Source organism: Phacochoerus africanus, chromosome 11 (assembly GCF_016906955.1).
Source record: "Phacochoerus africanus isolate WHEZ1 chromosome 11, ROS_Pafr_v1, whole genome shotgun sequence".
NCBI lineage: Eukaryota > Metazoa > Chordata > Mammalia > Artiodactyla > Suidae > Phacochoerus > Phacochoerus africanus.
Window position 1 is genome coordinate 106,173,369 of NC_062554.1, and position 13,968 is coordinate 106,187,336.

Here is a 13,968-nt window from a genome sequence, read left to right on the forward strand (position 1 = left end):
GGCAGCATTTAAGGACACATTCTCTGTTGCTTTTGAGAATCTCTTTATCTTCACAAGACCCCTTAAAGGAGAACAGAATAAAGAAGTTGCTTCTAGTCCTCCTTTAGCCAAAGAAAAACCTATGCTTTGACATTAAGCAAAGTTATTTCAAACAGTTGTTTTTCTCTGTATGCATACAGTATGTGTATAAACTCTTCCCTGGGGAATCTAGTGTAGCGGATCTCCACGTGCGGTCCCTAGATCCTCAACATAAGCATCACCTGGGAGTTTGAGAGAAATGCACATTCCCAGGTCCCACCTCCCAATGTTTGCGTCTGAAAACTGGGGGATGGGAGTGTGCAGTCAACAACTGTTTTGTAACAAGTCCTGCAAGTGCTTCTGGTGCATCCTAAATTTTGAGTTCCATTGGTCTAAATTTTGAGTTCCATTGCATCTAGAGATGAAACATTTTATTTAGTCTCAATGCAAATGTCTACTGCAAGGTTTTCAGGCCATGAGGTCATCTTCTAGCAGATAAGTGTGACAGTGCCCAAACAGGATAATGCCTGTTTGGGGGACTTTCCTGTTGCTGAAGAGGCAGGCTTTGTCATGTGTTTTTGCTACCTGACCCTTGTGCCAAACCCTATTGGCCACACAGACTGAACCAGGAGAGAACCTGTCACTCAAGCTAGTCAATGCCACTCAATTCTCTCTCTCGTAAATATCAACTAGAGACACCAAACCTGTAGTCAGTGCTGAGCTCTTAAATGTATGTAAGACTGAAAGGGACAGCCACAGAGGCCCCTGTGCAAACACAGCCTCTGGTCCTTTCAATTTGCCTATTTTTTTTTTTTTTTGCCTTGAGTGGGTATATATTTCTTGCACCAAAGAGGCTTGATCAGAGTACATCTATTGATGCATTACATAGTCACTAGCTAATATATTAATTATTGGTAAAAAGTGCTGTAAGGCTGATTGGCCGTAATTACTTATTAGCCATTGTAAAGCTTGCCCTACCTACTGGCTTGTCCATGCTGCTGTCCTGTTTTAGCTGCAGCATATAAACAAACTCATGTCTCTGTCCAATATCTGTTTAATTTTCCATGTGTGGAAAGAAATTTGGTAGCACTTTTATTTCGTTCCAGTACAGAACTCCTGGAGTTCTTTTGCTGTTGCTTCTGATTCTCTGAGAAACTAGTGTAAATTGCTTTGTAAATCAACAACCAAAAAATCAATATCAGTGATGTTCTTTTAAAGAATTCAAAGATCAATAGGCCCCGCGAGTCACTGTCACCGCACTCCAAAGTTCAAAAGGAAATATTCTGAAAATAAAAGCAAGGGAAATCATACAATATTAGCAAAATGGTTATGGGGTAGTGGATAAAAGCCAGAATATGATTTGAGATGTGAATGTTTGTTCTGACAACAATATTAACATAATGAGAATATCAGGCTCAAGCTTTACTTTTTCAGGTCATGGGTATTGATTTAAGAACGATGCAAACAAAAATTGTCATCAGAATAGTTCCCACTGTGGCTCAGTGGTAATGTTCCTGACTAGTATCCATGAGGACGCAAGTTCAATCCCCGGCATTGCTGTGAGCTGTGGTGCAGTTTGCAGATGCGGCTTGGATCCCATGTTGCTGTGGCTGTGGTGTAGGCCCTCAGCTACAGCTCCAATTCAACCCCTAACCTGGGAACCTCCATATGCCATGGATGCAGCCCTTAAAAAAAGGCAAAAAAAAAAATGTCATCAGAGAGCTGTTTGCAAAGACATTTTAAATCCAATGTGTCTTTTTTTAGTATTAAACTCTTGTAGAATATCCCGGGATGGGAGAGACCATATAGGTTATCTAATCCAATTATGCATTTCATGCCTGACTCACTTCTATACCCCGAAAGAAATGACAGCCACATGACCCTGCCATTGTGGTTGGTGACCGAGCAATCCACCATGACTTATACAGTAAATACACAAAAAGGAACAATGGCATTTTGAAACACGAAATGTAGAACGCTACTTTGAAATATGGCTTGTGTTAATGTTTGGGAAAGTAGTGCTTTTTTCTTCTGTCATTCCTGGGGGAAAGGGTGTTAAGCACTGTGGCAGACACTGATTGCTGTCACCAGAATTGGTTCTCCTTCATCTCCAATGTTTGCTTGGCACAGGACGGCTCAAAATAAAGCTTACATTCCCCAGCTTTCCTTATAGTCATGCATTTTAGTTGCTATTGCTGTGTCACAAATTACCTCAAAACATAGAGGCTTAAAGCAACCTTTTTATTATGCTCAAAAGATTTCAGATGGGGCCTCACAGGGCTGCTTCTGTCATGCTGGCATGACTTCTATCAAAGCAGGCAGAAGCCCACCCAGATTCAAGAGGAGGGGAATTAATATTTCAACTTTTTTTTGGCCTTGCTTATGGCATGTAGAAGTTCCCTGCACAGGGACTGGTCCCCCACTGCAGCAGAGACCCGAGCCACATCAGTGGCAACATTGAATCCTTACCCTGCTGTGCCACAAGGGAACTCCAATGCTTCAGCTCTTGTCTAGGGAATGGCAAGTTCACAATGTCGAAGAGCACATGGGACAGGAGACATTTTTTTAGCTACTTTTGGAAAATGCAGTCTACCCCAGCACAGGTGTGACCATTGACTAGGTTCTGGCCAAGAGGATAAAAGAGGAATTGGTATGTTTAGGGGTGTGTGTGTGTGTTGGGAGGGGGCTTTTCTTTTCCACTTTCCTCTTGGGTGAAATGTGGATGAGTAAACTGGGGGTAGAGCAGCAATTTGGACAACAAACTGAGGATTACAGAGCAACCAACTGGAAGGAGGCTGGGTACCTGATGTCCTAGAAGCAACATACCAGCCCTGAACTGTTTGCATTTACATTACAGAGAAATACACTTCCTTTTTGTTTAAGCTACTTTATTTTGCATTTTCTTGTTAATAAAAACTATCATCATAAATGAAGACAGATGATACAAACTTGTCTTAAAATGCTGGATCTATAAAGACAATAATAATATGCAATGTTTATATGGTTAGAGTTGACTAATATTGTGGGCCATGGTATTTTTATAAACTGCTTATTCCTTAAAATGCTTGACTCTTACCATTAGAAGTAACTTACTATATTTCAAGACAACATATTGTGAGATTAAGAAATGAAAATAGAGGGAGTTCCCGTCGTGGCGCAGTGGTTAACGAATCTGACTAGGAACTATGAGGTTGCGGGTTCGGTCCCTGGCCTTGCTCAGTGGGTTAACGATCCGGCGTTGCCGTGAGCTGTGGTGTAGGTTGCAGACGCGGCTCGGATCCCGCGTTGCTGTGGCTATGGTGTAGGCCTGTGGCTGCAGCTCCGATTAGACCCCTAGCCTGGGAACCTCCATATGCCGCGGGAGCGGCCCAAGAAATAGCAACAACAACAACAACAACAAAGAAAGAAATGAAAATAGAGAAAACATCCCCTCATGGAATGACTACAAGTTGTATTATAAACAAAGAGGTAACACCAACATGTATTTTTATAAAAGGGACTAGTTTGCTACATATTGATTTCTAGACTTTGAATTTTCTAAGCCATGTATTAACTTTTTTTTGTGGAATTTTTTAGAAGAATAAATGATCTTGCTTTTGAGATATTTTATTTACAATGATATAGTCATGGTAAAAATGATGTATTTTAAAATAGCATTTAATTGGCAAAAAAATAATTTCCTAATTCAAACTGTAAATATTTGCAGAATAAGCCTCCTTTTAAAGTCAAGAACTTCTCTAAGCACACACATTTCCAATTCTGTTTTTCTTTTTTGCTTTCTTTTTTTTCTTTTATAGGGCTGTACCTGCAGGGCATATGAAGTTCCCAGGCTAGGGTTTCAATTCAGCTGCACTGCCACCTATGCCACAGCCACTCCAGATCCTAGCTACTCCGGATCCCAGCCGCGTTTGGGACTCTTCGCTGCGGCTTGTGGGGGTAATGCATGATCCTTAACCCACTGAATGAGGCCAGGGCTGGAACCCACATCCTCATGGAAACTCGTCAGGAACCCGCTGCATCACCACAGGAACTTCTGTATCTCCCACTTTACTGCTCTTTGTATGGAAGTACGTATTCCTATTTTGGGAAATATAATTCAAAACCACTCGAAGCCTAAGGGGAAAGTTTTAAAATAAACAATAACAGTTTAACCAGGCAAAGCTTTTTTTGCTTGAGGGCCTTCTGACTTGACAGTGACATTTTATTCCAATTGCTGCGCTGTCCTGTTTAAAGACCATCGACTAACTTTGGTAAGTACCTCCCAATAAATGGTGCATTTGTCTTAACAAGTACTAATTGAATAGACTGGACAAAGGGAGAGCATCAGTGAAGCAAAACAATACAATAGGACAGATGGAGAAATGCTGGATAAAATGTTGCATTATTTCTTTGTGCAAAAGAAAACCAGTACCACTATATGACTTTAAACAAAAGACATCTTCTACATTTATCAATTCAACTAGATTCTCGAGAAAAATAAAATGCCAAGGTGGAGGCCGAAGTTTCAGGGCAAATCGCGCGGCACCACCTCGGCGTGGGCTCCAAGTGGTGAATGAGGCGTGGGAATTCGGCTGAGTGGCCTGGCAGCTCTGGCATATGCGGACAGGTGGACAGCGAGAAGCGCCTGGGCGGGGTGCGGGTGTGATCCGTCTAGTCTCGGGTGGTGGGGCCCCTGCCTCGGCCTAGCCCCTCCGAGCGCGCCCCGCAAACCCGCCGGCACCTGCCTGCGTCTTCATCGGAACCGCTGCGGGAGCGCGGAGCCAGCGGGCGGAGGTTGCCATGGTTTCCGGGAATCACGTGGGGCGCTCCGGAGGCCCCCTCCCGCGCGCCGCGGCGGGGGCGGGGCGGCCCGGGCGGGGGGAGAGGAGCGGCAGCGGCAGGAGCAGGAGGAGCCGGAGATGCTGCCAGCCCTCCTCGGGCCGCGCTCGTTCAGCCGCCGCCGCCGCCGTCGCCGCACGGAGCAGCCGCGCGCCAGGAGCCGCGGGCCGGGCCAGCCGGGCCGCCAGGGCCCAGTGCGCCGCGCTCGGTGCCGGTAGCGCCGCCAGCGCCGTCCGCGCTCGCTCGGTGGCCGCGGGGCCCGAGGCCGGTCCCGGGAGGGGGCGAGGGCGGCGCCCGGGTGCCCGCCGGCAGGGGAGGCAGGATGAGCATCGAGATCCCGGCAGGACTGACTGAGCTGCTGCAGGGCTTCACGGTGGAGGTGCTGAGGCACCAACCCGCGGACCTGCTGGAGTTCGCGCTGCAGCACTTCACGCGCCTGCAGGAGGAGAACGAGCGCAAGGGTGCAGCGCGCTTCGGCCATGAGGGCAGGACCTGGGGGGACGCGAGCGCCGCCGGCGGGGGCGGCACCCCCAGCAAGGGGGTCAATTTTGCCGAGGAGCCTATGCACACCGACTCGGAGAACGGAGAGGAGGAGGAGGAGGCCGCGGACGCAGGGGCGTTCAACGGTGAGGATCCGACCCCCCGCCCCCCGCGCGCGCGCGCGCCGCTCCCCCTTAGCTCTTCGGTCCGGTAGCTCGGCTCACCCATCTCTCCTCGCGGTCCCCACCTTCCCTACCTTCCCATCGCGCCCACACCCTCAGCATCCATTTCTGTCTCCCACTCGCCCACCTTCCTACTCAGCGCTCTAGTCGTGCCCTCCCCCTCGTCCCTCCCTCTGGAGATGGGAAGTCGGGAGGTGAGGCTTCTCTGCCCACCCGCCCCTTCTCGTCCTGGGCTCGGAGGCCGAGGCCGGCCAGCTTGCGGTGGGCATCTGAGAGATAACTTTGACTAGGGTTGGAGACATTTCGCTCGACGGGTATCATTTTGCATAAAGGCAGCTGGCCCACTTGGCATCCTCTTTCAGCCCTTATGTTTATTAATGGAGTGTCCAAAGCGAAAAGGCGAAGGGTGTTCGGTCGGATTGCCTTTACTGTTGTTCGGACTGCAGATTTACTAAAAGGAGCGTGGAATTGGATTCACGAGGCAAAGCAAAATTTATGGTGATAGCTTTGGCCTTCTTGGAAACAGAGTAATCTATTATTTTCCAATTTACCAATGCGGCGTTGTAGTGTTTTTGGACTCACAACAAAGGATCCTGTTTAGCCTGCCACCCGAGGGGTCTTTGGAATGAGGAAACGGGCTAATGGTTTTCTTTTTATTTTAAACAACTATTGAATTATTTGGTGCTTTAAAAAAAAAGTGTGTGAAAAACACTGTAGGAAGTTCTGAAAGCTTGTTGGTTGTCTTTAGAATGAAAAGCCAGTGAGTAATTGTAGGGACTGTGCCAGACACTGAAGCTAGAAAGAATGAATGGGAAAGAAAAAGGGATTTTCTCAAATAGCTGCTCCTGGCAGGTCCCACCCCTTGTGCTTACAACCCTCTCTGACACACACAGACACAACATGCCTAAGTCCCATCTTTATGGCATCCCAGCCTAAAATATATGGGGGTGCAAATGTGCAAGTGCTTTTCTCTTTGTGGTGTAAGACCAAATGTTCATTCAGCATCACACTGCCTTTTATTTATTTACACTCCCTCTGGTTTGTGTGTCCAGAGTGCATTCCATATAATGAAAACATTTTCCAGTGTCATTTCCTTGTATATGTTCCTAGGAAGGTGTTCCTTTTCTTTGCAGAATTGTTGAAATGTGTTATAAAATTAATGTATTTTTAGCATGTCTGAAGCAATCACAAAAAAAACGTGGAAATGAGTGCTCTCTGAAGGTGAAAGGAAAGATTGCTACTTTAAAAATTTTAATTTTGGACTTTGTGGTGTTCTAGGGCTACGATAGTAATAGTCTTCATTGTTCATTTTGCACAAGAATTTGATGGAATGCTTTTCCTACCTGAAATGAGAAAAGGATAAAAGAGTACATATTTTAAGAAAGATGGGCAGGAGAAGCCTATGATTGATGACACAGAAAGGGCAGAGGCATCTAATACATGTTTTGTACTCCTGAGACACATGCACACACACAAGTACATTCACATGCGTGTGTACACACACACACACACACACACGAAAGAACTCATTTCCCAGATTGAAGAAAACCTAGGGACTAAGGGCACTTGGTAAAAAACCTGTATTCATTCTATTCATTATGTTGTTAGTTATAACTAAAATATTTTGTTTGTATAATGCTTTTGAAGTACTTTGCATTGATGACTTCGTTTTCTCCTGACAACAATGTCTATTGTACACAGAACAGATTTGATTGCCATTTTGCCGTGAAGAAATAAGCCATTAGCTTCTGAACAGTAGGGATCTTTTTATATGGTTTTAGACTCTCCAAAGCATCTTTATTGTAAAAATTATTCAGTGTGAGTTTTAGTAAATACTTGTTAACGAATTGCCCTGCTTACTCCCCATCGCACCCACAAAGACTTTTTTGATTGCATCCAAATGCAATTTGATCATCATCCAGGGCACACATGTGCATACGTACAACAGAAACTTTGGCAGCAGTACTTCCCTTTTCTATGTGCCATAGAAAGTATCTATTAGAATATCTTTTATTCTAATCAGGTCTCTCTTAATTTTTTAAAAGTAAATTGTGTTGAGATCCCCAGTTTAAAAACAGTTATAGGGTTGGCAGACTTGTTTGGAAAGGGCCCAACAATAAATGTTGTAGGCGCTGTGAGCAACATATGGTATCTGAATATTCTTCTTTTCTTTAATCATCCCTTTACATACATGTTCCCTCTGGAGACTAGAACTGTACAAAACTGGCCATTGATCAAGGCCATAGTTTGCCGATCTGCAGTCACAGGAGGAAAAAGAGTCAAAATAGTGCCATGGGGAGCGGGGTGGGGGGGAAAACAGGTGTGAGCCTATCAGTTTAAGGTCTAAGTCCAAAAATGTACCAGAATTATAAAACACCAGATACTGGGTAATTCTCCTGGCATAATAAAGAATAAGTACCGGAAGACAAGGCTTAATTTATTGTGACATGATGCAAGATCAGCTGGATCAATAATTCTTTTTTTTATTAATTAATTTATTTTTGGCTGTGCCTGTGGCATTTGGAAATTGCCAGGCCACAGATCTAACCCTCAACACGGCAGTGCCCCAAGCCACAGCAGTGAGAAGGCCAAATGCTTAACTATTAGGCCACCAGGGAACTCCTGGATCAGTAATTCTTAAATTTTAGTAGACATCTCAAGGAAGTTTGATTCAGAAATGAATATTACCTGGTACTGTTCTTGGAGAGCTTTTTAGAATAGATTGGAATGGGACAGGGAATCTCTTCTTTACAGACACCCCCAGGTCATTCTGATAACCACAGTTCCCTGACCACCCTTTGAAAAATACAGATCAGCAGATAGTGGTGATTATAAGATCCCTTTCTCTTATTAGCAGCCTAAAACTAGCTGCCGTTTATTGACATTCACCGTGTACGAGGCACTATCTAAATGCTTCAATTCATTATCTCAGCTTAATAAGAAAGATGAGACTGTCACTTGCCCAGTGTTTCATAGCTAGCGTGCTACAGAGAATGGAACACAGGTGGGACTGGCTCCATCCCTGTGCTCTTAAATCCCAAGTTTTTTCTCAGGAGGAGGGTGGGGCTGGCCTCACTGGAGCAGCCCTTTCATGTCAAGCTCTCTTTGAGGCCCTTAATATGTTTTATCTTTAAGGTTCTGAAAAATTAACCCATCCAAAGTCATACATAGGACTAGTAAGTAGTAGAGCCTGGTTTCTCACTCACATCTCTCTAACCCAAGACTGTAAGAGGTTTTTTCCTTAGTGCGATTCGTATAACGGCCTGACTCACAGGTCAGGTCTTCTTGGTTATTTCCCCAGTAAAGATTTGCATTGATTGATTCATACTCTTATGAATCCTTTTAGGACAAGCGATGGTATGTGTAAGAGGCTGGGCCAAATAGCAAGGTTTTGACCGTGAAACTGCTATCCATTGACACACATAGAGAGATCAAGCCTATGACCTTGAACTCAGTGTGGTGGTTGACTCAAGTAAGTGAACCCAGGTTTGGTACCATAGCCATTGATGGCCCTGGGCCAGAAGTCATATGGGCGAAGGTGATCTTGACTTTTCTTCTGCCTTTCCAAAGGACCCCTTCCTCTGCTGATAGCTTTCCCATCCCCCTCCTATTCTCTTCTAATTTTATCACCTCTGATGTTTACTTTCAGTTCGGTGTCAATTCTGGTTAAAAGGGCAACCTTCCCGAGAGAAGCTATAATGGAGATTATGCCTCCCTCTTCCCCATCCTACAGAAAGCAAATAAAACTTGACTTGTCACTTCTGCAAGGGCAGTGTCCCTAGGCTTGGATTTTATTAGGAGGGTTTACAGTAGGCCAAAGAATTGGATCAGTACCAATGTGGAGTGGAGTCCATGGTAATTAATGGTTTTATACAGACATCATTGTAAGATCTTGTGTTGCTCAATTATTTCTTCAGTGAAATGGCTGAAATTATAAAAGAAGTCAATAAAATTCCAAATTACTCTGATAAATTGACAAGTGGTTAGAAACGAAACTAATTACATGTGGGCAGGTGAAGATCAATCAACCTGGAAGAACAATAAACCAACATAAAATGTAGAAGAACTAATATTCTGTATTGTGGAAGGAAAAAAATCTAGACTTCAAAGTGGATACCCAAGGCAAAAATATAAAACCATAGCTTATAAGTAAGCTTGTCAAAGGTATATAAATAGAAATTTAGCATGTAAAATCTATGACTTAATCCTCTTAACTCTGATTGACGTCACATCTTTGTTGGAGGACTTTACCTTTGCTTTTTTACGATTTAAAGGGAATGTGGAGAGTAGCAGAGATCTTGAAAATTATGCAAAATATTGGAAAGTTGAAGCTTCGAGTGGGAGATGATGAGAACAAAGGTATTTATCATGAGAGTACATGGTTGCAGGAGAGTTGAGAACAATGTTCACATGTCTGAAAAATTTTTCTTAGAGGATTGTGAGCAAATATTCTTCATCCCTGCTAGATACTGAATTTGAGGAATTAAGCTTCATTGTCACTTGGAAGAGTAAAAGTCAGCAATTCATCCAGCTGAAAGGGCATATATGGTCTTCCTAAAATGAGATGGCAAAGCAGTAAGGGCGGTAGACAGATTGACTTCCCAAGAATCCGCTGTGAAAACGTTCTTAACCGTGTTCATACTGGGAGTGAAAAAGGATGTTGGCCTATTGCATTTATGGCCTGACAGCAGGAAAGTGTAGAGCAGTAATCATAGCCTTAAAGAAGTATTGCTTTGACCAATTTTTTAGCCTCACATCTATGGGCCCTCATTTAAGAACTTGCTCTCCCGGTGCTTCTAGAGACTGTTATGAGACAAAGCAGGCAGTCCTTAGCTCTTGCCTTCCATTTTATGTAGCTCTCCACATAGGACTAAAGAGATTTATTTTTGCAGTGGTACCTATGCAGTGGACTGAAAGTTCAAATGTCTCTTCAATGTGTTATCAACCTCTTGAATCCATTTAATTGGTTTGAAAAATGTTCGTGAAAGTCAAGTTTGGGGAGTTGACTTTAGATTCTGACCACATTTATTTTCTTGTGTGTATGAAGTGCTGTGCTAAGCATGTTGATGTGTCACTGTAGTCTTAGTACCTGCCTCCTCAGGTTGTCAGGAGGATAAAGGGAGTCATGTTTGTGAGGCCCCGAGGACAGGGCACACAGCAAGCATGGGTTGCTTGCCAATCAAGTGATCTCATTAACATGAAGACTTACAGAAGTGGAAACTGTTCTTTCAGAACAGCAACTTCATCATGTTTGGTGGGAGTGAATCTACTGTGTGCACTTTTTAGAGAGATGCAGTAGGAAATGAGTTTACTGGGTGGTTCCGCTTAGGACTTAATGTGAAGTTATGGTGTGTAGTAATAAAACCCACATCCTTTCAACTCACCATGTGGAGCTAAGTGCTCCAGGATTTTGTGATTAATGAGACTTTATGGTCTTTGGCTATTAGACATTTATATAGCAGTTTTAAATCCTCCTGAAATGGACTACATCATTCATGACAATAGCACAAATATTGAAGCCATGATTTTAGTTATGAGCATAAAACATTAGGGGAGTTAAAAAACATTTTTGAGTTAGGATGGCAATTGTGATTTTTCAAAGTAGAACGGATAAGAACATTAGTCATTTTGATAGTAGTAGTAAATGGATTGCTTTAGGGATTGAAATTGGGTAATCAAAGGACAAAAGAGTGTTCTTTCTCAAACTCTTATCCATCTATTACTTTAGACTTTGGGAAAAGGAAGCCATGGAGGGATGGGAAGAGAGAGAAGGAGGAGGAGAGAGGAGTAAAATTGGTTGGAACTTGTGAAGGGTTCTTTGAGTAACTGACACTTCTGAAGCGATGGCATAGAATGCAAACGCCTAAACAAAAAACTGAAGCATTGGATACTTTCATATGTTTACCTATCTTAAAAATCAAATTGTTTATCTATTATTAAATGTACGACTGTAACAAGTTTTCCATTTGAAGTCATAAAAGCTTTCCATTTGAGGTCCCGCATAAAGTGAGGTAGTGTGTCTGGGTGGGACAGAGTCAATATCTAGTGGTTATTGATTGTTGCAAATCTCATTCCATGGATTTCAGATTTTGTTCTTGGTTGGGTCAAAAAACAAATGTGTTTCTTTTTCCACTGTGTAAATACTGACAAGAGGCATTTGAAATCATCAGGGAGCAGTTTATTTGTGATCTATTTAAAAAGTCCTTTAGTGAGAGTAACAGCAATAGAGAAGGCCTGTGGTGGAGGCTTAGGCTGATGGAATATTTGGGGTGAAGGCTTTGGGGACGAGGACTGCGTGACTGACCTTGAGGTCTCTCTCAGGAGTGTCTGCAGTCATACAGGAAAGGGGCTGAGACCCGGGAGAGCCTGTTAGGAGGAGTGTGTGTACGTTGGGAGAGAGGATGCTGTGCTCAGTCACTCAGCACAGATGTATTTATTGAGAGCCACCTCCTCCTTTTTTTTTTTTTTTTTTTTTAGCAAAAAGAAATAATTACTCTCTTAAGTTTACTGTCTCTGTATTTGAGAAACAAGCAATCTTTTTGTCGGAGATTATCTCATAGATAGTATATGTGGTCTGTTTCATTTAACAGATGGAGCAGCTGAAGACCAGAGACGTTCCGAACTCACGTTTAGTCGGTTCCGGCCTCTTTGTTCATGGAACTATCAGTTACATTGTGTGTGTCATTTATATTAACTTACATATTACGAATCCTTTCTGTCTTCCACTAGGGCGATAGATAATAAGGTTTAAATGGCTAGGCTAGAGAGAAGTACTACTTTTGTACTTTTGCCTTCAGGGTTACCTTTTTTTTTTTTCCTCTTTGATTTTTTTCCTTGCAGTGAAATCTTAGATTTTTATTTTTGTATCAGTTGTTTAAGAAGAGGCAATGGAAAAACAAACAAACAAACAACAACAAAAAAAAACATGCAGTGACTTTTCTGAGTTGGATGAGTTATTATGGTGGTTTTGGTCCTGTTCTTATTGTCCTCCCAGCCTTGTCCATGCCGTTTAGTTGTTGAAATAGTTGCCGAAGCCCATATACAAACCACACTATCATGCTGATCATTATCTTTATTTTATGGGAGTGAGTTTTGTGTTTCGGAAATTCAAAATGACTCAGACTGTTCCATTATGTAATTATTTTGTGGAAAGAATCTGAGCTAAAATTTTCAGGTCACGGCTTATATGAAAACAAAACAATCTAAAAAAAATCAGAAATATAAACACAGTTGGTGTAACATTTTTAAATGTTTCAGCAATAGTCTCCGCCATGTGTAGCTTAATATGTTTGGAAACTAAAAAAAAAAAAAAAAAAATCGTTCCAGTTGCTGCTGTTTAAAAAATGTTTCTGTGTTTTAAAAAAAGACAAAAGGTCAAAATATAAACACATGTTCTACATAACAGGGAAACCAAGAAGATATACTCTGTACAGTCATTCCGGTATCTATTTGGCTAGGGACTGACATTGTTTAATTTATGCTAGCTGTTCCAAGACAAAATAGTTCATGGGAATGATATTGAGAGGATTTTTTTTTTTTTGATAAAAAAGAAGAAGAAAACTTCCATTTGTTTAAATACATTTTAGTTAGACTCAAAAAACATCCTTGTAAAAGGTTCTGAATTAAAACATGACTCAGCTGTTTCATTTCACTTACCATAGAAAGCTAATGTTGGAGTTCCCATGGTGGCTCAGTGGTAGCGAACCCCACTAGGATCCATGAGGACGAGGGTTCAATCCCTTGCCCGGCTCAGTGGGTTAAGGATCTGCTGTTACCATGAGCTGTGGTGTAGGTCGCAGATGCAACTCAGATCTGTCGTTGCTGTGGCCGGCACCTGTAGCTGCTATTCAACCTCTAGGCTGGGAACTTCCATATGCCACGGTACGGCCCGGAAAAGAGTTTTTAAAAAAAAGAAAGAAAGAAGGCTAATGTTTGTTGATTTACATTCTTTTTATTTAATCACCATTAACATTTTTGGCTGCTTAAATGCCAGACACTGAAATAAAGGCTATTGATACATATCATTCAGCCTTCCTCAAGTTTAAGTGGTAGAGTCAGGACTTGAACCTGACAGTCTAAATTCAGAGCCCTTCTTCTTAACCATGGTACCTGCATTTCATTTTTAGTAACTCTTATAGCAGTAACATGGTTGAAAAGAACCATATATCAAAAAGTAAGCTCCCTGCTTTTCCCTCAAAAAATTTAGTCTAGCCCAGCAATTGATCTGTCCCTTTTACAAATTTTTCTCTGTTCGTTCTACCAAAATTAGCACTTTATACACTTTAGAAACTCAATAAAATGTTTATTTTTAGAGATGAACACCTCATATACTGAGCTGTTTAATTCTCAAAACTTTTTTGATTATGTACCCTAATCTATTAGATTTGAGTAGGCATCCCCCATGTATGTCTCTATACATTTTGTGCATGTCCCAGAATATTAATTATTATGTATGTGGTAAAGCATCTCA

At 42.4% G+C, this 13,968-nt stretch overlaps 1 protein-coding gene across 1 annotated transcript in view; it reads left to right on the plus strand.

Annotated features, from left to right (window-relative positions):
* Window positions 1-4,921: 4,921 nt before the first annotated feature.
* Window positions 4,922-13,968, plus strand: part of PRKAR2B (protein kinase cAMP-dependent type II regulatory subunit beta) — a 108,137-nt gene continuing 99,090 nt past the window's right edge. Inside the window, exon 1 of the mRNA XM_047752331.1 lies at window positions 4,922-5,462. Within this exon, the coding sequence (XP_047608287.1) occupies window positions 5,159-5,462 (304 nt within the window). The 5' untranslated portion in view covers window positions 4,922-5,158. The remainder of the gene's footprint in view (window positions 5,463-13,968) is intronic.